The 23891-nt window shown below is 49.7% G+C and overlaps 1 protein-coding gene across 1 annotated transcript; it reads right to left on the bottom strand.

Annotated features, from left to right (window-relative positions):
* Window positions 1-13899: 13899 nt before the first annotated feature.
* On the bottom strand, window positions 13900-19563 carry LOC141041109 (uncharacterized). Its single transcript, XM_073507222.1, has 3 exons — window positions 19272-19563; window positions 17265-18595; window positions 13900-13914 (listed from the first exon to the last, which is right to left on the bottom strand). Exons 1-3 carry the CDS (start codon window positions 19561-19563, stop codon window positions 13900-13902), a joined length of 1638 nt encoding a protein of 545 aa, XP_073363323.1.
* Window positions 19564-23891: the final 4328 nt, after the last annotated feature.

Here is a 23891-nt window from a genome sequence, read left to right as displayed (position 1 = left end):
TATGTATTGTGTGAAGTGGCGATTGTAAGCCAACTCTTTATCCCATTCTTGTTCATTACATGGGATTGTGTGAAGATGACCCTTCTTGCGACAAAACCACTATGCGGTTATGCCTCTAAGTCGTGCCCCGACACGTGGGAGATATAGCCGCATCGTGGGCATTACAAGCGCCCTGTGGGCGGTGGTTCCTGTTCATCTCCTGCATCGTCGTCCATAGCGTCGATGTCTTCAGAGTCGAAATCGAGCATGTCGGTTAAATCGTCGACAGTGGCTACTAAGTGGGTGGTGGGTGGGCGCGAATTTCTTCGTCGTCCGCATCCCATTCTAGCCGGACATAGTTCGGCCAAGGGTCTCCTGACAGGGAGAGAGACTTCAACGAGTTTAGTACGTCGCCAAAAGGCGAGTGCTGAAAGATATCCGCGGAGGTAAACTCCATGATCGGTGCCCAATCGGATTTGATGGGCACGGACGCAGGCGGCTCGGAGTCCGTGGCCGGGGACGAATCCAACAGTTCGGCAACACGGGTCTCGTAGGAGGTGAAGTCAGTATTCGGCTCTATCGCCACTGAGTGTGCGGCCTCCGTGGCGGGGTCCATCCACCCGTCCTCAGATGGCGCAATTTGTTCCGGATTGAGGGCCGGAGTGGTTGCAGGTGTGATCTCCCGAACACTGTCCGATGGTAGAGCTAAATCATGCTCGTCGTGATTGTGCAGCGCACCTGACATGGGCTTGAATCCATCGAAGATCAAGTCTCCACGGATGTCGGTAGTATAGTTCAAGTTTCCAAACTGGCCTGATGGCCAGGGGCGTAGCTATCGATCTGCTTTAGATGGCCAAGCGAGTTGGCCCGCAGTACGAAGCCGCCGAAGACGAAGATCTGTCCGGGGAGGAAAACCTCACCCTGGATCGCATCATTGCCGATGATCGAAGGAGCCATCTAGACTTACGGTGACGGCACAGTGGGACTCTCAATGAAAGCACCAATGTCGGTGTCAAAACCGGCGGATCTCGGGTAGGGGGTCCCGAACTGTGCGTCTAAGGTGGATGGTAACAGGAGGCGGGGGACACGATGTTTACCCAGGTTCAGGCCCTCTCGATGGAGGTAATACCCTACTTCCTGCTTGATTGATCTTGATGATATGAGTATTACAAGAGTTGATCTACCACGAGATCATAGAGGCTAAACCCTAGAAGCTAGCCTATGGTATGATCGTTGTTGTCCTACGGACTAAACCCTCCGGTTTATATAGACACCGGAGGGGGCTAGGGTTACATAGAGTCGGTTACAAGGGAGGAGATCTACATATCCATATTGCCAAGCTTGCCTTCCACGCCAAGGAGAGTCCCATCCGGACACGGGACGAAGTCTTCAGTCTTGTATCTTAATAGTCCAATAGTCCGGCTGTCCGAGGACCCCCTAATCCAGGACTCCCTCACTGCTCTTATCTTCTTAACTGCCTCAAGTGCTTCATCTTTGCTTTTGATCAGCAAAACCCACATGTACCTTGTGTGGTCATCAACAAGTAGCAGAAAATAATTCTTCCTCGCAAAGGTTGCAGGGGAGATAGGACCACAAAGGTCCCCGTGGAGCAATTGCAGTGCCTTGTTAGCTCGATAGGAAGCTTTAGCTGGAAAAGGAGCTCGCCTCTGCTTTGCGACTAGGCAACTCTCACAGAGACGATCTACTTGATCGATCATTGGCAGACCCATCACCATGCTCTCTCTGGACAATAACCGCAATGCATGGAAGCTTATGTGCCCAAAACGTGTTAGAAATATGCCCTAGAGGCAATAATAAAAGGTTATTATTATATTTCTTTGTTCATGATAATCGTCTATTATTCATGCTATAATTGTATTGTCCGGATATCGTAATACATGTGTGAATACATAGACCACAACGTGTCCCTAGTAAGCCTCTAGTTGACTAGCTCGTTGATCAACAGATAGTCATGGTTTCCTGACTATGGACACTGGATGTCATTGATAACGGGATCACATCATTAGGAGAATGATGTGATGGACAAGACCCAATCCTAAGCATAGCATAAAAGATCGTGTAGTTTCGTTTGCTAGAGCTTTTCCAAGTCAAGTATCTTTTCCTTAGACCATGAGATCGTGCAACTCCCGGATACCGTAGGAGTGCTTTGGGTGTGCCAAACGTCACAACGTAACTGGGTGACTATAAAGGTGCATTACGGGTATCTCCGAAAGTGTCTGTTGGGTTGGCACGGATCGAGACTGGGATTTGTCACTCCGTGTGACGGAGAGGTATCTCTGGGCCCACTCGATAATGCATCATCATAATGAGCTCAATGTGACTAAGGCGTTAGTCACGGGATCATGCATTGCGGTACGAGTAAAGAGACTTGCCGGTAACGAGATTGAACAAGGTATTGGGATACCGACGATCGAATCTCGGGCAAGTAACATACCGATTGACAAAGGGAATTGCATACGGATTGATTGAATCCTCGACACCGTGGTTCATCCAATGAGATCATCGTGGAGCATGTGGGAGACAACATGGGTATCCAGATCCCGCTGTTGGTTATTGACCAGAGAGGCGTCTCGGTCATGTCTGCATGTCTCCCGAACCCGTAGGGTCTACACACTTAAGGTTCGGTGACGCTAGGGTTGTAGAGATATATGTATGCGGAAACCCGAAAGTTGTTCGGAGTCCCGGATGAGATCCCGGACGTCACGAGAGGTTCCGGAATGGTCCGGAGGTGAAGAATTATATATATAGGAAGTCAAGTTTCGGCCACCGGGAAAGTTTCGGGGGTTACCGGTATTGTACCGGGACCACCGGAAGGGTCCCGGGGGTCCACCGGGTGGGGCCACCTATCCCGGAGGGCCCCATGGGCTGAAAATGGAAGGGAACCAGCCCCTAGTGGGCTGGGCGCCCCACATGGGCCTCCCCCCATGCGCCTAGGGTTGGGAACCCTAGGGTGGGGGGACTTCCCCCTTGCCTTGGGGGGCAAGGCAACCCCTTTCCACCCCTTGGCCGCCGCCCCCCCAACCCTAGATGGTTTTTGGCCGGCCCCCCCTCCCAAGGGGCCCTATATAAAGGGGGGAGGGAGGGCAGCATACTACAGCCTTGGGCGCCTCCCTCCTCCCCTGCAACACCTCTCTCTCTCTCGCAGAAGCTCGGCGAAGCCCTGCCGGAGACCCGCTACATCCACCACCACGCCGTCGTGCTGTTGGATCTCCATCAACCTCTCCTTCCCCCTTGCTGGATCAAGAAGGAGGAGACGTCGCTGCACCGTACGTGTGTTGAACGCGGAGGTGCCGTCCGTTCGGCACTCGGTCATCGGTGATTTGGATCACGGCGAGTACGACTCCGTCATCCACGTTCATTGGAACGCTTCCGCTCGCGATCTACAAGGGTATGTAGATGCACTCCTTTCCCCTCATTGCTAGTACACTCCATAGATGCATCTTGGTGAGCGTAGGAAAATTTTAAAATTATGCTACGATTCCCAACAGTGGCATCATGAGCCAGGTCTATGCGTAGTTACTATGCACGAGTAGAACACAAAGTAGTTGTGGGCGTTGAGTTTGCCAATTCTTCTTGCCGCTACTAGTCTTTTCTTGTTTCGGCGGCATTGTAGGATGAAGCGGCCCGGACCGACCTTACACGTACACTTACGTGAGACAGGTTCCACCGACTGACATGCACTAGATGCATAAGGTGGCTAGCGGGTGTCTGTCTCTCCTACTTTAGTCGGAACGGATTCGATGAAAAGGGTCCTTATGAAGGGTAAATAGAAATTGGCAAATCACGTTGTGGTCATACGTAGGTAAGAAACGTTCTTGCTAGAAACCTACAAACCACGTAAAAACTTGCAACAACAATTAGAGGACGTCTAACTTGTTTTTGCAGCAAGTGCTATGTGATGTGATATGGCCAGAAGATGTGATGAATGATATATGTGATGTATGAGATTGATCATATTCTTGTAATAGGAATCACGACTTGCATGTCGATGAGTATGACAACCGGCAGGAGCCATAGGAGTTGTCTTTATTATTTTGCATGACCTGCGTGTCATTGAATAACGCCATGTAAATTACTTTACTTTGTTGCTAAACGCGTTAGCCATAGAAGTAGAAGTAATCGTTGGCGTGACGACTTCATGAAGACACAATGATGGAGATCATGATGATGGAGATCATGGTGTCATGCCGGTGACAAAGATGATCATGGTGCCCCGAAGATGGAGATCAAAGGAGCATGATGATATTGGCCATATCATGTCACTATTTGATTGCATGTGATGTTTATCATGTTTTTGCATCTTATTTGCTTAGAACGGCGGTAGCAAGTAGGATGATCCCTTATAATAATTTCAAGAAAGTGTTCACCCTAACTGTGCACCGTTGCGAAGGTTCGTTGTTTCGAAGCACCACGTGATGATCGGGTGTGATAGATTCTAACGTTCGAATACAACGGGTGTTGACGAGCCTAGCATGTACAGACATGGCCTCGGAACACACGCAATACACTTAGGTTGACTTGACGAGCCTAGCATGTACAGACATGGCCTCGGAACACGGAGGACCGAAAGGTCGAGCATGAGTTGTATAGAAGATACGATCAACATGGAGATGTTCACCGATCTTGACTAGTCCGTCTCACGTGATGATCGGACACGGCCTAGTTAAACTCGGATCATGTTTCACTTAGATGACGAGAGGGATGTCTATCTGAGTGGGAGTTCATTAAATAATTTGATTAGATGAACTCAATTATCATGAACTTAGTCTAAAATCTTTACACTATGTCTTGTAGATCAAATGGCCAACGTTGTCCTCAATTTCAACGCGTTCCTAGAGAAAACCAAGCTGAAAGATGATGGCAGCAACTATACGGACTGGGTCCGGAACCTGAGGCTCATCCTCATAGTAGCCAAGAAAGATTATGTCTTAGAAGCACCGCTAGGTGATGCACCAATCCCACAGAACCAAGACGTTATGAACGCTTGGCAGCAGCGTGCTGATGATTACTCCCTCGTTCAGTGCGGCATGCTTTACAGCCTAGAACCGGGTCTTCAAAAGCATTTTGAGAAACATGGAGCATATGAGATGTTCGAGGAGCTGAAACTAGTTTTCCAAGCTCATGCCCGGGTCGAGAGATATGATGTCTCCGACAAGTTCTTCAGCTGTAAAATGGAGGAGAACAGTTCTGTTAGTGAGCACATACTCAGAATGTCTGGGTTGCACAACCGCTTGTCACAGCTGGGAGTTAATCTCCCGGATGACGCGGTCATTGACAGAATCCTCCAGTCGCTTCCACCAAGCTACAAGAGCTTTGTGATGAACTACAATATGCAGGGAATGGAAAAGACCATTCCTGAGGTATATTCAATGCTGAAATCAGCGGAAGGGGAGATCAGAAAAGAACATCAAGTGTTGATGGTGAATAAAACCACTAAGTTCAAGAAGGGCAAGGGTAAGAAGAACTTCAAGAAGGACGGAAAGGGAGTTGCCGCGCCCGGTAAACCAGTTACTGGGAAGAAGTCAAAGAATGGACCCAAGCCCGGGACTGAGTGCTTTTATTGCAAGGGAAGTGGTCACTGGAAGCGAAACTGCCCCAAATATTTAGCGGACAAGAAGAAGGCCGGCAACACCCAAGGTATATGTGATATACAAGTAATTGATGTGTACCTTACCAGTACTCGTAGTAGCTCCTGGGTATTTGATACCGGTGCGATTGCTCATATTTGTAACTCAAAACAGGAACTACAGAATAAACGGAGACTGGCGAAGGACGAGGTGACGATGCGCGTCGGGAATGGTTCCAAGGTCGATGTGATCGCTGTCGGCACGCTACCTCTGCATCTACCCACGGGATTAGTTTTAAACCTCAATAATTCTTATTTAGTGCCAGCTTTGAGCATGAACATTGTATCTGGATCTCGTTTAATTCGAGATGGCTACTCATTTAAATCCGAGAATAATGGTTGTTCTATTTATTTGAGAGATATGTTTTATGGTCATGCCCTGCTGGTCAATGGTTTATTTTTGATGAATCTCGAACGTGATGTTACACATGTTCATAGTGTGAATACCAAAAGATGTAAAGTTGATAACGATAGTCCCACATACTTGTGGCACTGCCGCCTTGGTCACATTGGTGTCAAGCGCATGAAGAAGCTCCATGCAGATGGACTTTTGGAGTCTCTTGATTACGAATCATTTGACACGTGCGAACCATGCCTCATGGGTAAGATGACCAAGACTCCGTTCTCCGGAACAATGGAGTGAGCAACCAACTTATTGGAAATCATACATACCGATGTGTGCGGTCCAATGAGTGTTGAGGCTCGCGGAGGATATCGTTATGTTCTCACCCTCACTGATGACTTAAGTAGATATGGGTATGTCTACCTAATGAAACACAAGTCTGAAACCTTTGAAAAGTTCAAGGAATTTCAGAGTGAAGTTGAGAATCAACGTGACAGGAAAATAAAATTCTTACGATCAGATCGTGGTGGAGAATATTTAAGTCACGAATTTGGTACACACTTAAGGAAATGTGGAATAATTTCACAACTCACGCCGCTTGGAACACCTCAGAGAAATGGTGTGTCCGAACATCGTAATCGCACTCTATTGGATATGGTGCGATCTATGATGTCTCTTACCGATTTACCGCTCTCATTTTGGGGCTATGCTTTAGAGACTGCCGCATTCACTTTAAATAGGGCTCCGTCGAAATCCGTTGAGACAACACCGTATGAATTATGGTTTGGGAAGAAACCTAAGCTGTCGTTTCTAAAAGTTTGGGGATGCGATGCTTATGTCAAGAAACTTCAACCTGAAAAGCTCGAACCCAAGTCGGAAAAATGCGTCTTCATAGGATACCCTAGGGAAACTATTGGGTATACCTTCTACCTCAGATCCGAAGGCAAGATCTTCGTTGCCAAGAACGGGTCCTTTCTGGAGAAGGAGTTTCTCTCGAAAGAATTGAGTGGGAGAAAAGTGGAACTTGATGAGGTGATAGTCACCCCTTCTGAACCGGAAAGTAGCGCAGCGCGGGAAAATGTTCCTGTGGTGCCTACACCGACTGGGGAGGAAGTTAATGATGATGATCATGAAGCTTCGGATCAAGTTACTGAACTTCGTAGGTCCACAAGGACACGTTCCGCACCAGAGTGGTACGGCAACCCTGTCCTGGAAATCATGTTGTTAGACAACGGTGAACCTTCGAACTATGAAGAAGCGATGGCGGGCCCGGATTCCGACAAATGGCTAGAAGCCATGAAATCCGAGATAGAATCCATGTATGAAAACAAAGTATGGACTTTGACTGACTTGCCCGATGAGCGGCGAGCCATAGAAAACAAATGGATCTTTAAGAAGAAGACGGACGCGGATGGTAATGTGACCGTCTACAAAGCTCGACTTGTCGCTAAGGGTTATCGACAAGTTCAAGGGGTTGACTACGATGAGACTTTCTCACCCGTAGCGAAGCTGAAGTCCGTCCGAATCATGTTAGCAATTGCCGCATACTATGATTATGAAATATGGCAGATGGACGTCAAAACGGCATTCCTTCATGGCTTCCTTAAGGAAGAGTTGTATATGATGCAGCCGGAAGGTTTTGTCGATCCTAAGAATGCTAACAAAGTATGCAAGCTCCAACGCTCAATCTATGGGCTGGTGCAAGCATCTCGGAGTTGGAACATTCGCTTTGATGAGATGATCAAAGCGTTTGGGTTTACACAGACTTATGGAGAAGCCTGTGTTTACAAGAAAGTGAGTGGGAGCTCTGTAGCATTTCTCATATTATATGTGGATGACATACTATTGATGGGAAATGATATAGAATTCTTGGAAAGTATAAAGGCATATTTGAATAAGTGTTTTTCAATGAAGGACCTTGGAAAAGCTGCTTATATATTAGGCATCAAAATCTATAGAGATAGATCAAGACGCCTCATTGGTCTTTCACAGAGTACATACCTTGACAAGATATTGAAGAAGTTCAGTATGGATCAGTCCAAGAAGGGGTTCTTGCCTGTATTGCAAGGTGTGCAATTGAGCACGGCTCAATGCCCGACCACGGCAGAAGATATAGAAGAGATGAGTGTCATCCCCTATGCCTTGGCCATAGGGTCTATTATGTATGCCATGCTGTGTACCAGACCTGATGTAAACCTTGCCGTAAGTTTGGTAGGAAGGTACCAAAGTAATCCCGGCAAGGAACACTGGACAGCGGTCAAGAATATCCTGAAGTACCTGAAAAGGACTAAGGATATGTTTCTCGTTTATGGAGGTGACGAAGAGCTCGTCGTAAAGGGTTACGTCGACGCTAGCTTCGACACAGATCTGGATGACTCGAAGTCACAGACTGGATACGTGAATATTTTGAATGGAGGAGCAGTAAGCTGGTGCAGTTGCAAGCAAAGCGTCGTGGCGGGATCTACATGTGAAGCGGAGTACATGGCAGCCTCGGAGGCAGCACAGGAAGCAGTCTGGATGAAGGAGTTCATTACCGACCTAGGGGTGATTCCCAATGCATCGGGCCCAATGACTCTCTTCTGTGACAACACTGAAGCTATTGCCCTTGCGAAGGAGCCCAGGTTTCACAGGAAGACCAGGCATATCAAGCGTCGCTTCAACTCCATTCGTGAAAGTGTTCAAAATGGAGACATAGATATTTGTAAAGTACATACGGACCTGAATGTAGCAGATCCGTTGACTAAACCTCTCCCTAGGGCAAAACATGATCAACACCAGGACGCAATGGGTGTTCGATTCATCACAATGTAACTAGATTATTGACTCTAGTGCAAGTGGGAGACTGTTGGAAATATGCCCTAGAGGCAATAATAAAAGGTTATTATTATATTTCTTTGTTCATGATAATCGTCTATTATTCATGCTATAATTGTATTGTCCGGAAATCGTAATACATGTGTGAATACATAGACCACAACGTGTCCCTAGTAAGCCTCTAGTTGACTAGCTCGTTGATCAACAGATAGTCATGGTTTCCTGACTATGGACATTGGATGTCATTGATAACGGGATCACATCATTAGGAGAATGATGTGATGGACAAGACCCAATCCTAAGCATAGCATAAAAGATCGTGTAGTTTCGTTTGCTAGAGCTTTTCCAATGTCAAGTATCTTTTCCTTAGACCATGAGATCGTGCAACTCCCGGATACCGTAGGAGTGCTTTGGGTGTGCCAAACGTCACAACGTAACTGGGTGACTATAAAGGTGCATTACGGGTATCTCCGAAAGTGTCTGTTGGGTTGGCACGGATCGAGACTGGGATTTGTCACTCCGTGTGACGGAGAGGTATCTCTGGGCCCACTCGGTAATGCATCATCATAATGAGCTCAATGTGACTAAGGCGTTAGTCACGGGATCATGCATTGCGGTACGAGTAAAGAGACTTGCCGGTAATGAGATTGAACAAGGTATTGGGATACCGACGATCGAATCTCGGGCAAGTAACATACCGATTGACAAAGGGAATTGCATACGGATTGATTGAATCCTCGACACCGTGGTTCATCCGATGAGATCATCGTGGAGCATGTGGGAGACAACATGGGTATCCAGATCCCGCTGTTGGTTATTGACCGGAGAGGCGTCTCGGTCATGTCTGCATGTCTCCCGAACCCGTAGGGTCTACACACTTAAGGTTCGGTGACGCTAGGGTTGTAGAGATATATGTATGCGGAAACCCGAAAGTTGTTCGGAGTCCCGGATGAGATCCGGACGTCACGAGAGGTTCCGGAATGGTCCGGAGGTGAAGAATTATATATAGGAAGTCAAGTTTCGGCCACCGGGAAAGTTTCGGGGGTTACCGGTATTGTACCGGGACCACCGGAAGGGTCCCGGGGGTCCACCGGGTGGGGCCACCTATCCCGGAGGGCCCCATGGGCTGAAAGTGGAAGGGAACCAGCCCCTAGTGGGCTGGGCGCCCCACATGGGCCTCCCCCCATGCGCCTAGGGTTGGGAACCCTAGGGTGGGGGGACTTCCCCATTGCCTTGGGGGGCAAGGCAACCCCTTTCCACCCCTTGGCCGCCCCCCCCCCCAACCCTAGATGGGTTTTGGCCGGCCCCCCCTCCCAAGGGGGCCTATATAAAGGGGGGAGGGAGGGCAGCATACTACAGCCTTGGGCGCCTCCCTCCTCCCCTGCAACACCTATCTCTCTCTCGCAGAAGCTCGGCGAAGCCCTGCCGGAGACCCGCTACATCCACCACCACGCCGTCGTGCTGTTGGATCTCCATCAACCTCTCCTTCCCCCTTGCTGGATCAAGAAGGAGGAGACGTCGTTGCATCGTATGTGTGTTGAACGCGGAGGTGCCGTCCGTTCGGCACTCGGTCATCGGTGATTTCGATCACGGCGAGTACGACTCCGTCGTCCACGTTCATTGGAACGCTTCCGCTCGCGATCTACAAGGGTATGTGGATGCACTCCTTTCCCCTCGTTGCTAGTACACTCCATAGATGCATCTTGGTGAGCGTAGGAAAATTTTAAAATTATGCTACGATTCCCAACAAAACGTGCATGCCATAGCCAGGGTGTTTCTGATGCTCTCGACAGCAGACACACCGGTTCAGACTGCTCAATATTCAGAATGTACAGTCTGTTTGGTGCTCCTTGTCGAGGACTGTCATCAGTCCTTCATCCACTGAATACTTGTAACCAAACTCATCGAGTTGCCCAAGACTAATAATGTTGCTCTTTAATCTTGGGATGTAGTACACCTCTGTTAGGAGACGGTGCTCACCATTATGAGCTAGGAACAGGACTGACCCACGCCCTTCAATGCCAACGACTGAACCATCCCCAAAACGAACTGAACCTGTGATCTTTCGGTCCAATTCAGCAAACTTTTCAACACAACTGGTCATATGGTTACTAGCTCCAGTATCCAAGTACCAAGACTTGTTTGCAGTTCCTGAAAGCTTAGGTGTGACCTTTTCTTCATTCAACATGAGCCTTTTTCTGTCAGTCCAGCATCAGGAACCAACTCACAAGCTTCAACCATAAGGAGAGCCGGATCTTCATCACTCTGTTTATGTGTCAGGTTAGCTCGCTCTCGCTTTGGCTCAGGACAGTCCGAGGCAAAGTGCCCATTCACATCACAGTTAAAACATTTTACTTTCGAGATATCAAACTTATGATGCTTTTTCTGTTTGCCCTTTCCATTGTTCTGGCCGCGATCACCATGGCCTTTGTCCTGCCCGTCGCCTTGTCCGCCGCTCTGGCCGCCTCCTTTCTTCGCACCAGAGCCGGAGGCCCCGTTGTTGTTGACGATCTTCTTCCCTTTCATAAGGGTTTCCAGCGCACGGGTCACGAGCATCAACTGCTCGTTGTTGTCGCCACGGCTCTGGCGGCGCCCCCGCTGGTTCTCCTCGAGCGCCGTGAGGCTCCCGACAGCCTCCTGCACCGTCATCATGGTGACGTCGCCCCACTGCTCGATGGTGTTGACGATGTCGGCGAAGCGATCCGGCACGGTGCTGAACAGCCGCTCCACCACGTCCTCCTCCCCAAGGGTGACGCCGTGGGAGCGGATCTCACTCACCAACGTGGTGAGTTTCCTGGCAAACTCCGGGATAGTTTCCCCGTCCGCCATGTCGAGGCGATCGAACTGCCTCTTCAGTTGCCGCGCACGCGCCTTCTTCACGCGATCCTCCCCGACGTGCGCTGATCGGATCATCTCCCACGCCTCTTGCGCGGTGTCACAGTCCGCAACCTGCAACATAGCATGATCCGCGACGGACTGAGAGAGCGCCGCGGAGGCCCCCTCGTCCGCCGCTTGGTCGTACTCGCCGGAGCCGTCAATCGCGGACCAGACGCGGAGCGCCTTCATCAGCACTTTCATCTTGATGGCCCACAGAGAGTAATTCGTGTCCGTCAGCATAGGGTACTGCACGGGCACATTGGTGGCTCTCGACGGAGCAGCCGACACCACGGCACCATCACCGTCGCCTGTGGTCGATCTCCTGGCCGCCGGCGGCGTGTACTTTCCGCCACCGCTGCCGCTGCTCTTCCCGTCGCTATTCTTAGGAGACGTATCCCCCATCGCCGCCGCCAAACCTCCTCCGATCATCGCCGCCAAACGCCCAAGGTCCTAAACCTAAAGCTCTGTATACCAAATGTTGGATTTCTAGCAGTGATCGACTCTCTCTCCCTCTCTGAATTTCTTTCTTTGAAGAAGACAACACACACACACGAGGTGGAAGGGAACAGAGAAGGAACGCAGCCACACAGAGAGAGGTTTTTGCGACGCGTAAAGAGTGTGTCTTTTCTGTTCTTCCTTTTATTCAGTCGCTAATAGAAAAACTGAAAGCTCGGCACGATCCTACAATTGCGCGTGCCATCCTACGAGCCTGAATCGTGCCGAGTCTAAAGCTAACTAACTTGAGCTAAAAAAACAAGGCCGCAGCGAGAACGCAGCTCGCTTCTGGCTGATTCAGTTGACATTCAGAACAACACATCCAACTGAACTTATTTAACTACTGAGGGAAACAACCAGCAACTGAAACTGCAGATACGTCAAGGTTAATACTGACACCTTGGAATTAGTTGGCCAAGTCGCTAGTGCTTTATGCATTTGCTCGACACTTTGCACAATATATGTGAAATCACTAGTTTATGTGTTTGAAAGTAGGAGTAATTTTGAAGTCCATGATTTTTTCCTCAAAAACATAGGGCAAACCGGGAAAAAATAAAATTCCAGAAAAACCTAAAAAAACCATCTTAAACCTGAAAAGGCGTACAAAAAGAAAATTACAGAGGGACCACCCCGCATGCAACATGTGGCGGCTGCTGGACGCACCACATGGCGTGCTCCTAGGGCACCAAAAGTGACCCCTGGGGGTCCGCCGCAAAGGGTAACCTACAGTTAGTTGCTCTCCGAGAAATGTCAAATAAAAAATACCACAAGAGCTATATCTCGCTTATAGTGAGGGTAATTCTGTCTGCCCTGATCTTTTTCGAGTGGTTGTGCAGCACTGGGCCGACCAATTTTATCTTTTTTTCTCATATGCTAGTCCAAGTCAAGATTGTTGGTTTCTTTCTTCTTCGGTTTTTAATCGTTTCTTCACTAGTTTACTCTGGTTTTATATTTTTTTTCTTAGTTTTTCATTGGTTTTCTTTCTTCGTTTTCATTGTTTTCTTAGAGAGCTAAATCCAACGGTAAGCCATCACATTTTAAAACCAATGATCAAACTGGAGCCATCGCTCAACTATTGTACCAATTTCACTTGCCTTCAGAAATCTGGTGCAACATGAATTTGTTTTTCCCTCGAGACTCTTTTGTTTCCATGAGTTATTTATTTATGGTGAAAACAATGTTTTGACTGTAGCATGAAGGAAGTGGGCTCTCTCTATTTGTACACATATAAATTCATGTTTGGTGATGTAGATAACACCACCTGTAACACCAAATCTTGTCTGAAAAGAGAACCAATCATGGTAATATAGTGATGAAATTATTTTTTGCGAGAAATACTGTGATGAAACTTGTACTGTAGGTACCTCTCAGTTTCCGACAACATTCTTATAGGTAGAAAGAGAAGAAACGACAATGACAGAATTATCAATGAAATGTTTTCCTGTTAAATGATGCAAAATTACACGCCATCACATCATATACTTTGACTGCTTCAGAGACTAACATAAATTTCTCTGCAAAGATTGTATTTTGTTTGGATTGCCGTTTTCTTCACAGATTTTGACTTAAAGGAATGTGTCATGAAACTATAAAAAAGAATCAAATGTTGTCCTCCTTTTTGTTAACGAGTTGAAGTGATGAAAAAAAAATCCATTCAAGGAACGGAATTATAGGAACCATATGTCAAACTCACCGTATTGAAAAAAAAATCATGGTAACTATGTATGTATTCTGTAGTTCTATACTAGCTGTACTTGAACTAGAACCAGATGAGAAGTTATACAATTAAGTTAAACTCTACTTAACATTTGCATATTGTTTTCGTAGTGAAAAAAAGCCATTCAAGGGATGGAATTTATAGGAATCATGACAACTAACTGTATCGAAAAGGATTTCATGGTAAGCTATGTAGATATTCTGTAGTTTTGCGCTAGCTGTATCTAAACTAGAACTGGATGAGAAGTTATACAATTAAATTAAACTCTAATTAACATTTGTGTATCTTTGTAAAACAGGTATATATGTTCTGTCATTATGTATGGCTTTGCTTGATCTAGGATTTCTTCTTTCCGTCATTGTTTGCTGGATCACTTTGCTTCCATATGAACATAATCGTACCATCAATAATTGGTCATGGAAGATCTCTAAGACTGTAGCAGTTTTTTTTCGACGAAACCTCGTCAGAGGGCGGGGAGCTCCCGCATTGCATTATAGAAGAAGAGAGTTGAACCAGTTAATGAGAGAAACAGGACCCGAAAACCAAACAAACACGGTTAATTAAGAAAAACCGGCAAAAACCACACACAACACACCGCTAGCTATCAAGGAACGTCATCCGAGAGACTGTAGCAGTTGACATAGTAAATTTATCGACAATTTGAGTACGACGACGGTGAAGAGGGACTTGGTACCTATTTACTTGATCGAGATAAAAAGGAACAGCGATTACCTCTTGGAATTTCTATCTATTTTAAGTAAAAAAGGTGTTGGACAAGTAAAAGGAATTGTCTGGGATGGCTGGAACATGTCTAAGGATCCAAACATTGAATAACGTTTGTACCCTACTGCAGCATGCCATTTTTACTTGAGAAGATAGCCAATTCTTTGGAGATTTCCCACCGAAGAACTCATCTTGGGAGTTGAATTATGTGCAAGAGCAGATGTTAGCTTCAGAAGATAGTTTCTACAGTTTTTTTCTTAGTTTGGAGTTCGTACATTTCTTCTTAGTTCAGAGTTTGTACATGTTTTGCTATGTCTATTTCTCGATCAGCTATTTTGAGCTTTGTTTTTTTTTTTTGAAACTGGGCAAAAGATTTGCCACTTTCATTGATTAAGAAGAAGGTTTAGAGTTTTTGGCCAAAGGCCGAATTACAAAGACATCACTCTCGCGGCACTACAGTACTCAAATATTTGGCCCCTCCAAGGCACCAACACTTTGAAACATCTTTGATTCTTGCAACAAGAACCCCAACCGGCACCGCGGTGTTACGGAAGACGCGTGCATTCCTCTCGTTCCAAATTTCCCATGAGATCAACATCATAAGAGACATCATCGCCCGTCGAGACTGCGATGCGTTGGAGTCAGTGAGGTTCCACCAGGCTTTCACCGAATGGACCGTCACCCAAGCTGTAGGGTTCACATCAACCAAGCCAAGCCAAGATTTGATCATTTCCCAAACTCGAACCGTGTAGCGGCATTGGAAAAGGAGGTGAGCCGCGGTTTCCTGAACTTGCTTGCAGAGGGGGCAGCGATCACAGTTAGGCCATCCACGGCGTTGGAGCCTGTCGGCCGTCCATATCCTATTATTGATCACAAGCCAAGCAAAGAATTTGCATTTGGGGGGAGCCCAGATCTTCCACACCAACTGTTGCATGTTGGAGTCAACTAAGCCCAAGAACTGGACCTTGTAGGCCGAGGACGCGGAGTAAGAGCCATCATTAGAAAGCTTCCAAGAGATAGAATCAGCCACGTCAGGGTTGAGTTGCACCACAGATAATTTCTCCCAAAGGTTGACGAACTCGGTCAGGTGTGTAGCGGAGGTGATCCCGTCTGTTTTGACTTGAGAGACCCAGAAGTTATTATCCAAAGCCTTCTGAACCGAACATCCCCTTCTTTTTGATAGGTCAAAAATCTTCGGGGCGATGTCTTTGGGTCTCATGCCATCTAGCCAAGCAGACCCCCAGAAGGAAGCACGAATACCGTTGCCAAGCAACACCTTGGTGGCAGCAGCAAAAATGTTTTTATCATTCTCATCACAGGGGTTACCCAAGCAAACCCACGGCTTTACCGGATCCAACCATTCTGCCCAAAGCCATCGGATACGAAGCGCGGACGCAAACTTCCTCATATTTAGGATACCTAGCCCCCCATGGACCTTGGACTTGCAGACCTGTTCCCAGTTGATCTTGCATTTGCCACCGGTGACCTTGTCACAACCAGCCCAAGGAAAGCACGCCGAAGAGAGTCAATCTTTTCCAGAACCTCAATTGGAAGGTTTAACGCTGTCATATAATAAATGGCAATGGCCGTGATGACAGACTTGACCAGCACAGCCCTTCCCGGAGAAGCCATTAGCATGCCCAACCATGGAGAAAGCTTGGACGCAATCTTGTCCTCCAGGGGCTGAAAGTGAATCCTATTCAACCTCTTGACCGACAAAGGCAATCCAAGATACTTCAGCGGGAAGGTAGATCGGTTAGCCGAGAAGGAATGCAGAATATCATCAAGGTCCAAGTGATCACATCTGATGGGGGCAACCATACTTTTAGAGCAGTTTGTGATCAGGTCAGTGACCTCACCGAAACAGGCAAGGGTTTCCGCAAAAAATTTGACCTCGGATTTAATTGGCGCAAGAAAGACCGCAGCATCGTCCGCGTATAAGGAGGCACGGATAACCATCGCATTTCCATCAAGAGGGTGCAACTTGCCTTGCTCAGTGGCCTTTTGAAGGATATGATGCAGAGGGTCAATTGCAAGCACAAAGAGGAGGGGGAGAGGGGGTCCCCCTGTCTGAAGCCACAACCTTGTGATATTGGGCATCCAGGAACACCATTGAGAAGAACCCTCGACGAAGCAGTAGACAGGAGGGTCGAGACCCAGCCTCGAAAGCGATGTGGGAAGCCCAGGTGGTTCAGCAAGTCGAGGAGGAAGTCCCATCTGACCGAGTCGAATGCCTTTTTGATATCAAGCTTGAAGAGCAGAGCCGGGGTTTTTTTGCGGTGAAAGCGTCGGGCCAGGTTGCGAACGTACATAAAGTTATCATGGATACATCTTCTTTTGATGAAGGCGCTTTGAGCTTGGGAAACAAGGTCATTCATGTGGGGAGCCAAACGGTTGGACATGACTTTGGCGATGATCTTCGCGATGGCATGAATCGGACTAATGGGGCGAAAGTCAGAGATGTCTTCAGCACCATCCTTTTTCGGAATAAGGGCGACATCCGCAGTGTTCAACCAGTGCAAATGGGAGGCATGGAGATTTGAGAACCGGTTTATAGCCAGCATGACATCAACCTTAATTATGGTCCAACAAGATTTGAAGAAGGCCCCGGTAAAGCCATCCGGACCCGGTGCCTTATCGCTTGGCAATGAAAAAACTGCGGCTTTGACCTCCTCCTCGGAGATGGCCTCATCCAACTCATGAAGATCGCAATCTGGAATAGGAAGAATGTCCCAGTTGATATCTGTTTTGCACGCGGGGCCTTTTTTAGTGATGTTCTTGAAGTGACAGTGGATAATGTTCTCCTTAAGCTTGTGTTCCGTGACCCAGCCACCATCGTGCTTGAGGCGGTGAATGAAATTTTTTCGCCTACGATGGTTGACCCGCAAATGGAAGTAACGGGTGTTAGCATCTCCCTCTTTCAGATTAGTTATCCTCGAATTTTGCTTCTTTCTTGATTTTTCCAAAACAGCCCACCCAATGATCTTCCTCTTTAACCTTCTTCGAATATCCCATTCATCATGGGAGAGTTCTCTATGTTCCTGGGCCAAATCGAGACGAAGGATCACCTCGAGAGCCATGTGAAGCTGGATTTTTGCGTTTGAGAAAAGAGACTTGCTCCAGGAGCGAAGTCTAGCAGCTGTAGTCTTTAGCCTGTGGAAAAGCCTTTGGTATGGCTCCACATGAATGGAGTCCTCAGCCCAAGCATCAGCGACAACCTTTTTGAATCCGGGCATCTTAGTCCAGTAGTTCTCGAAGCGGAAGGTTTTGGGTTTCCGCGGGCCATCATCATTAGCCAGCAGTAACGAGCAGTGGTCAGAGAGCGAAGATGATAAAGCGTGTAGAATATGGGAGCCGAACTCGATATCCCAGTTATCGGTGCAGAAGAATCCGTCTAGTTTACACAATATTGGATTAGATCGCTCGTTGCTCCAAGTGAACTTCCGGTTCTGAAGATGAATCTCTTTTAGTCTGTAATTTGCAAGAGTGTTTCGAAATCGCACAAGACGGCTACGATCAACATTAGCTCGGTTTTTGTCTCTAGCACGGTAAATTTGATTAAAGTCTCCATTGACAAGCCATTTTGTTCCATCAGGCGGCTTCTGGCAGGTAAGCTCGAGGAAGAAGTCGTCTTTATGGATGCTTCTGGTAGGTCCATAGACCGTGGTTAACTTGAAAGTCTTTGTATCTGAAGCATTGTTGAGAGCAACCGTAGCAGAAAGAAAGTACGTGCCATACTGAACACTTGAGATGGTTACCACAGAGTCGTCCCACAACAGTAAGATTCCACCTCTAGTTCCATCCGCCGGTCTGTGTGTGAAGTTCTTGAGGCGGTATCCTCCCAGGTAAGCAGCCACATGAGAGTCGATGGTCTGGAGTTTGGACTCCTGGATGCAAACTAGATGGCAGGAGGAGGCAACAATTGTTTCATGGACGACGGATTGGCGATCTGGACAGTTTAGACCACGAACATTCCAGCACAATATAGCAAGGTTTTGTTCTAACATGATTGCACAAAGATTACATCAGTACAGTGCTCAAGGAACCATAATGGCAACAATGGTCTCGCCAGGACCAACAAAGGCAACACTATGATGCTGCAAACAGGCGTACATCTAGCAAATTTCAGTTCATCTATCATCAGGAAACTAAGCTACAACTGGGACTAAGTAGCAAAGCTTAGGCCTCAGCCGCGGCAGCCTCGCTTGAGTCGGGTCCTCCTTCGCCTCCATGCTGCATCAGGGCTTCTTCTACCGCTGAGGAGAGATCACAGTCCAGCTGGAATAAAGCACGCAAGGCCGCGACAGCAATATCGGGGAGACGCCCTTGAAACATATCGGCAAACTTAGCAATTGCCGTCTCTGTGACCTGCTCCCCATCAGCAAGCACCCCCATGCGTTGACACAGGAGTTGTTCAGCGAGCCTGGCAATGGGCATCCTCCTCTTCTTAGCACCAAGTCTGGGACTCTGACGCGGCAGTTGAAAGCCAGTGACTCCAGCCAGCGTCTTCCGGCGAGCGGTAGGACGTCTTGGAGGTGTCGATCTTGGTGAGGGAGATGGTAGGAGCGCTGGCATGCGAGGGATAAAAATTGGAGTGGCAATCTCTCTTTCTTCAACCGCAGTTTCAAGTTGGCCAGTGGAGGCATCATGGATTGGTGTTTGATCTGAGCTATCACCGTGGGTATCATCTTCATGCACAACTATCTCATCTTCAGGTTGAGCAGGAGACACCACTGTAGTGTCAGATTCCCTTTCTTCAACTTCGGCTTCAGGTTGGACAGTGTAGGCAAACTGGGTTGGTGTTTGATCTGGGCCGGTACTATGCTTTTCTTGAGCTTCATCTTCAAGCACCACAAGCAAATTTTTAGTTTGAGCAGGAGAATGAACATTGCCTTGTGGGGGATCAAAACTGTTGCACTTGTTACTATCTTCAGGACCAACTTCAAGGCATGGTGGAGGTGTTTCCATGGCAAAATCAGACGTTGGAGTTGGGGAGGCCAACACAAACTCCGGTGTAGTCGCAGGGTTCATCCCAGGAGGCACATCATCAAGCGTGGCAGAGATCTCCAGAACCGTGCCATGCTCTTCACCAAGTGTCACGGAGGGTTGGATCTTAGAAATTCTGCTTGCAGTACCGCAGAGCCATCCTAGACCACGCCCAGCAGTGTGATCTCGATCACGTCGCTGGAGGTGGTACGCGGGGAGGGCGGCAGTGAGCGTCCACGGCTCACCGTCCTGCACCCCTCAGACGAGACCTCCCTGGGAGAGTCGCACACCCGGCGTCGACCGTCACGCCCGCGGTCTTCGCGCCCACGATCAGCGCCGCGGTCATCCCGGCGTCCATCATCACGGCGCTCAGGAGCCCGAGAACGACTGCGAAAGAGGCCCCGCCAGGAGGAGGACCGCGGTCTGTCGCTGTCGCGTCCACGCCTGTCCTCCCTGTCACGATCATCATCGCGTCGGTGCCGATGGTCGTCATCTCGGCGTCGAGGTGGAGGTTCATGGCAGTCCCTTGCCCTGACCTCGCCGTCCACCACACCATAGCGCCAGGTGAAGGGGTCTGTGCGTGGGCGGTGAGGGATGTTTCCAGCGGCGTCGGGAGTGTAGTCCTCCAGCTTGTCGAGGTGCACGATGGCGCGGCGACGAAGGCCAGCGTGCCCAATGGCCGAGGACGGAGCTCCACCCACTCCAGTGGCCATCCGGGGAGCGATGGTGACGAGCTGCACCTTGGGGATAGCTGATGGATTCGCTGACCAAACCCACAGCTTGAGGCAAGAGGCATCCTCTTGACGCAGCGTAGCGATGTCGAAGTAGTGGAGGAAGGTATCCGGACCAAGCACTTGAGCTGCCACGGCGTCGGACCAAGCATTCAGGGGAATGCTCTCGATGCAGAGGTGGACATGGTAGTTTGCCCGGACCACGTCGGCGTGAGCGTCAAGGCGCCAGTTGGTGGAGTGCAGGTCCAGGCCGTTGTGACGGAAGCGCCCCTCCGTCGTCACCCTGTCTCGCTGATGCTGATAGTCGAACACGGCGAAGAAATCTTCAGGAAAGTGGGGAACGACCTTGACATCTCTGATCCCGAACTGCATGTCGATGGCTTCCTTGATCTCAGCAGCGCTCACCACCGGTCTTGTTCCGCCAAGCCAGATGAGGGCGCCCGGGGATGCAAGGGACGCCGCATTAGCATCCATCTCCGGGGTGGAGACGATGACCACGCGGCCCTCCTCGGGCCGCAGCGACGGGTCGCCAACGCGGAGTGGCTGCCTTGACATGGCGCGCGGCGGCGGCGGCGAAGCAGGCAATGCAGATCGAGGCGTGGCCGCCACAGGGACCGCCAAGGGGGTAGCAGAGGAAGGCGAGGTTGATGCAGGGGACAAAGGGGAGGGTGATGGGTCGTTGGTGCAGCCCCTCGCCCTGTGTCCGATTCTTCTACAGCGACGGCAAGTGAACGGATTGCGGCAGTCCACCTTACAGTGTCCTTTGAGGAGGCAGCGATGGCATTCGCGGTCCTGGAGCCTGACGAAATCCTTCGTCCGCTGTGGAGGGGAATAAGAGGATGAGGCTTTGCGACTTGAATGCCGGTTGTTGGGACGGCCTTCACGCCGCCAGTACGTTGGACGCACCAAATGCCATTCAAGAGCTGAGGAGACTTGTCTTGAATTCTCCTCTGAAGGCGTAGGGCTCGAGGGCGCGCTGCAGATCGCACGCCGAGCAGCAGCCTTGAATGAAGCCGCTGGGGCGGACTTAAGGCATGGCCGGTGGGCACCATGAATCGGGGGAGGCGGCGTAAACTCCAGGAGCTCTGCATTAATGGCAAAGCTTACTTTGCGGGGCAGCTCAGCCTCCTCTGGAGCACCCACAGAGACCTCGGCAGGGGCCTGGACAGGCAGGGACCGCAGATCTGGGCTGACTGCGGCCAGCTGGGGGAAGATGGATGCCACCAGATCCGGGCGCAGGAACCGCGGGGACGGGAACCCCGGAGGGAACCGAGGGGAGGGCGAGGCTGAGGAGGCGTTGGACGGGGAGGCATGAGCTGTAGTGGCTGAAGCAGCGGCGGCGGAGGTGGCTGCGGGCGCCGGAGTGGCGCGTCGCAGGAGGGTGGGCGCTGGAGGCATCCTCCGTGCGGAAGGAAGGTACTTCAAGTCTCTATATTTTGAGCTTTGTAATTTGAATAGGAAAGTCGTGAACACAAAAGGAATTATGTGATCAATGGATCAATTCTAATTAACGGTTGATGATTGTGCCCCACCACCCATATCAAAATATTGTAATTTGAATCTTTGAAATTTCATCAAATGTTTTTACTGTACGGATTTTCTTTATTATTTCTACTTTTCTTTAGGATGAACAGGTGTGGCAACGCGCACATTCATGGTCTAGTATCCAAATAGGAGCCCCCCACTAGCTAATTTTTTTGGCCTTTCACGCAGCCACGTCACCCACATTATTATTAGCCATTGGATCAACTATGAATGCAATCCGTTCTTCGTGCACTAAACTCTCGCTGCGTGTATCGACTTCCAGCGCTTGGGGGATGTAGTAGTACGAAGCTACCTAATGTGTGCACGTGGGCTGCCCGCGCCAAGTACGTGGGCTGTGTAGCCCGTGGGTGTTTGCTAAGTCAATATGGTACGTGGGCTGTATAGCCCATTGGTGTCAATGGTGACGCAGGTCGCTCACGCCTCACGGGCTACGCCATGATTTTGGCGTGGTAGCCATCGGCCACGATCCAAACGGCCCCTGAATCGCCGCGGCTATCTCTTCCGCTGCCGCCGAGCATCTTCCAAACGCAAATGCTTATGAAACCGCAACATTCATCGCCCCTCATTACCTCACCCTCCGTTACCCGAAGAAAAAGCGAGATTAAACTGCACACCCACCGCCTTTGCGTACAAAACCTGTCTGTGCTACCATCCTCCTGTACCGTCGGTTGTCTGCCTCTGTTCCAATGCTACTCCGGGCACGGGTCGGGACGCGGTTCCGTTGCCGAGCACCCACATCATCAAGAAGGCACGTCGTTGCTCTGCTTCGGACCGCCTCCGATGCCTCTCTGATTGTGTGAACATAGGACGGGCGTTCCGGTGCCGCACATCCATAATCCCAGATTGCCGAAGAAGGCACACAACCGCTGAGGCCTCCGTGCGACGTTGCTATGCTCCCGCGGCCGCCATCCACGGTGATGACTGATGAGAGGCGAGGAATCCGACTCAATCAACAAATAGGACTTCCAAAGGGACTGGGACTCGGCCTTTGGGGCTAGCGCATCAGATTATCAGGTGAGCACCTCCGCTCTTAATTTTTTTTAATTGTGGATATGCTTCTGTGTGGTCGGTCATTATGATTGTCGCTTTCCTGTCACTTCCCGGTCCCTATTCTGCAGTCCGCAACACTCTCGGGTCCAGGCTATCAGGCCAACTCCAATGCGCGACCCCAAACGGACGTCTGGTTCGTCCGCTATTTATTCGTTTGGCGCAAGAAAACGGACATGGCCGTCCGCTTGCGGTCATGCAGGCATCGGTGCACCCAACGGGCACGCCTCGCCCCAAACCGTCCGGGGTCGTGGCTTTCTTATTTTTGCCCCAAAAATAAAGAAAGTAAACTTGCAAATAATACGAAAACATGAATATAAACATAAAACGTCTGTACACCCAAACGTCCATAGTACCACAGGTCTTAATTAAACTAAAACTTAATAAAAGGCATAAAAAAGTAGATAAAGGCCGTCGCGGGTGGCCGCCGTCGTCTTCAGGAGTCGCCATCCCACTCGTCGTCGTCGCCGGTGAGGTCGACGTAGAGCGGTGGCTGCCACAGGTGTGCTCGCGGCCCCTGCCAGACCGGTGGCTCCTGCGCTGGAGGTGCCTGCACCACCTCCTCCCGTGGCTCCTGCTCGTGCTCTGGTGACCGCGGCGGTGTGGCTGACTATGGGCCGACACCCACGAAGTCAGTCATCTTCGGCGCCGTGCACGACCAACAGCACGCCTGGCCTAGCAGACGAGGGTTCCACGCGGCGATGGGCGCCTCCTCCAGCACCTCCTCCGGCACCTCCTCCTTGACGTCGATGTCCATCTCCGGGATGGCCACGTCTCCGGCCGCCGCCAGGGCTAGAGCGGTTTCCAGGCCATTCCATTGCTGCTCGTCGTGCGTGTTCATGGAGTCCTCCATGACACGCCTCATGAGCCGGGCCTCCTCCTCCTCGGTCATGAGCGGTGGCGGTGGCGGAGACGGGGACGGAGAAAGCATCGGCGTGATGCCGCGCACACGCCTACGGCCCCTCGTCTGGGGAGGGCTGTCATCGG

Source organism: Aegilops tauschii, chromosome 2 (assembly GCF_002575655.3).
Source record: "Aegilops tauschii subsp. strangulata cultivar AL8/78 chromosome 2, Aet v6.0, whole genome shotgun sequence".
Classification (NCBI taxonomy): Eukaryota; Viridiplantae; Streptophyta; class Magnoliopsida; order Poales; family Poaceae; genus Aegilops; species Aegilops tauschii.
This window is presented reverse-complemented; position numbering and strand designations above follow the sequence as displayed.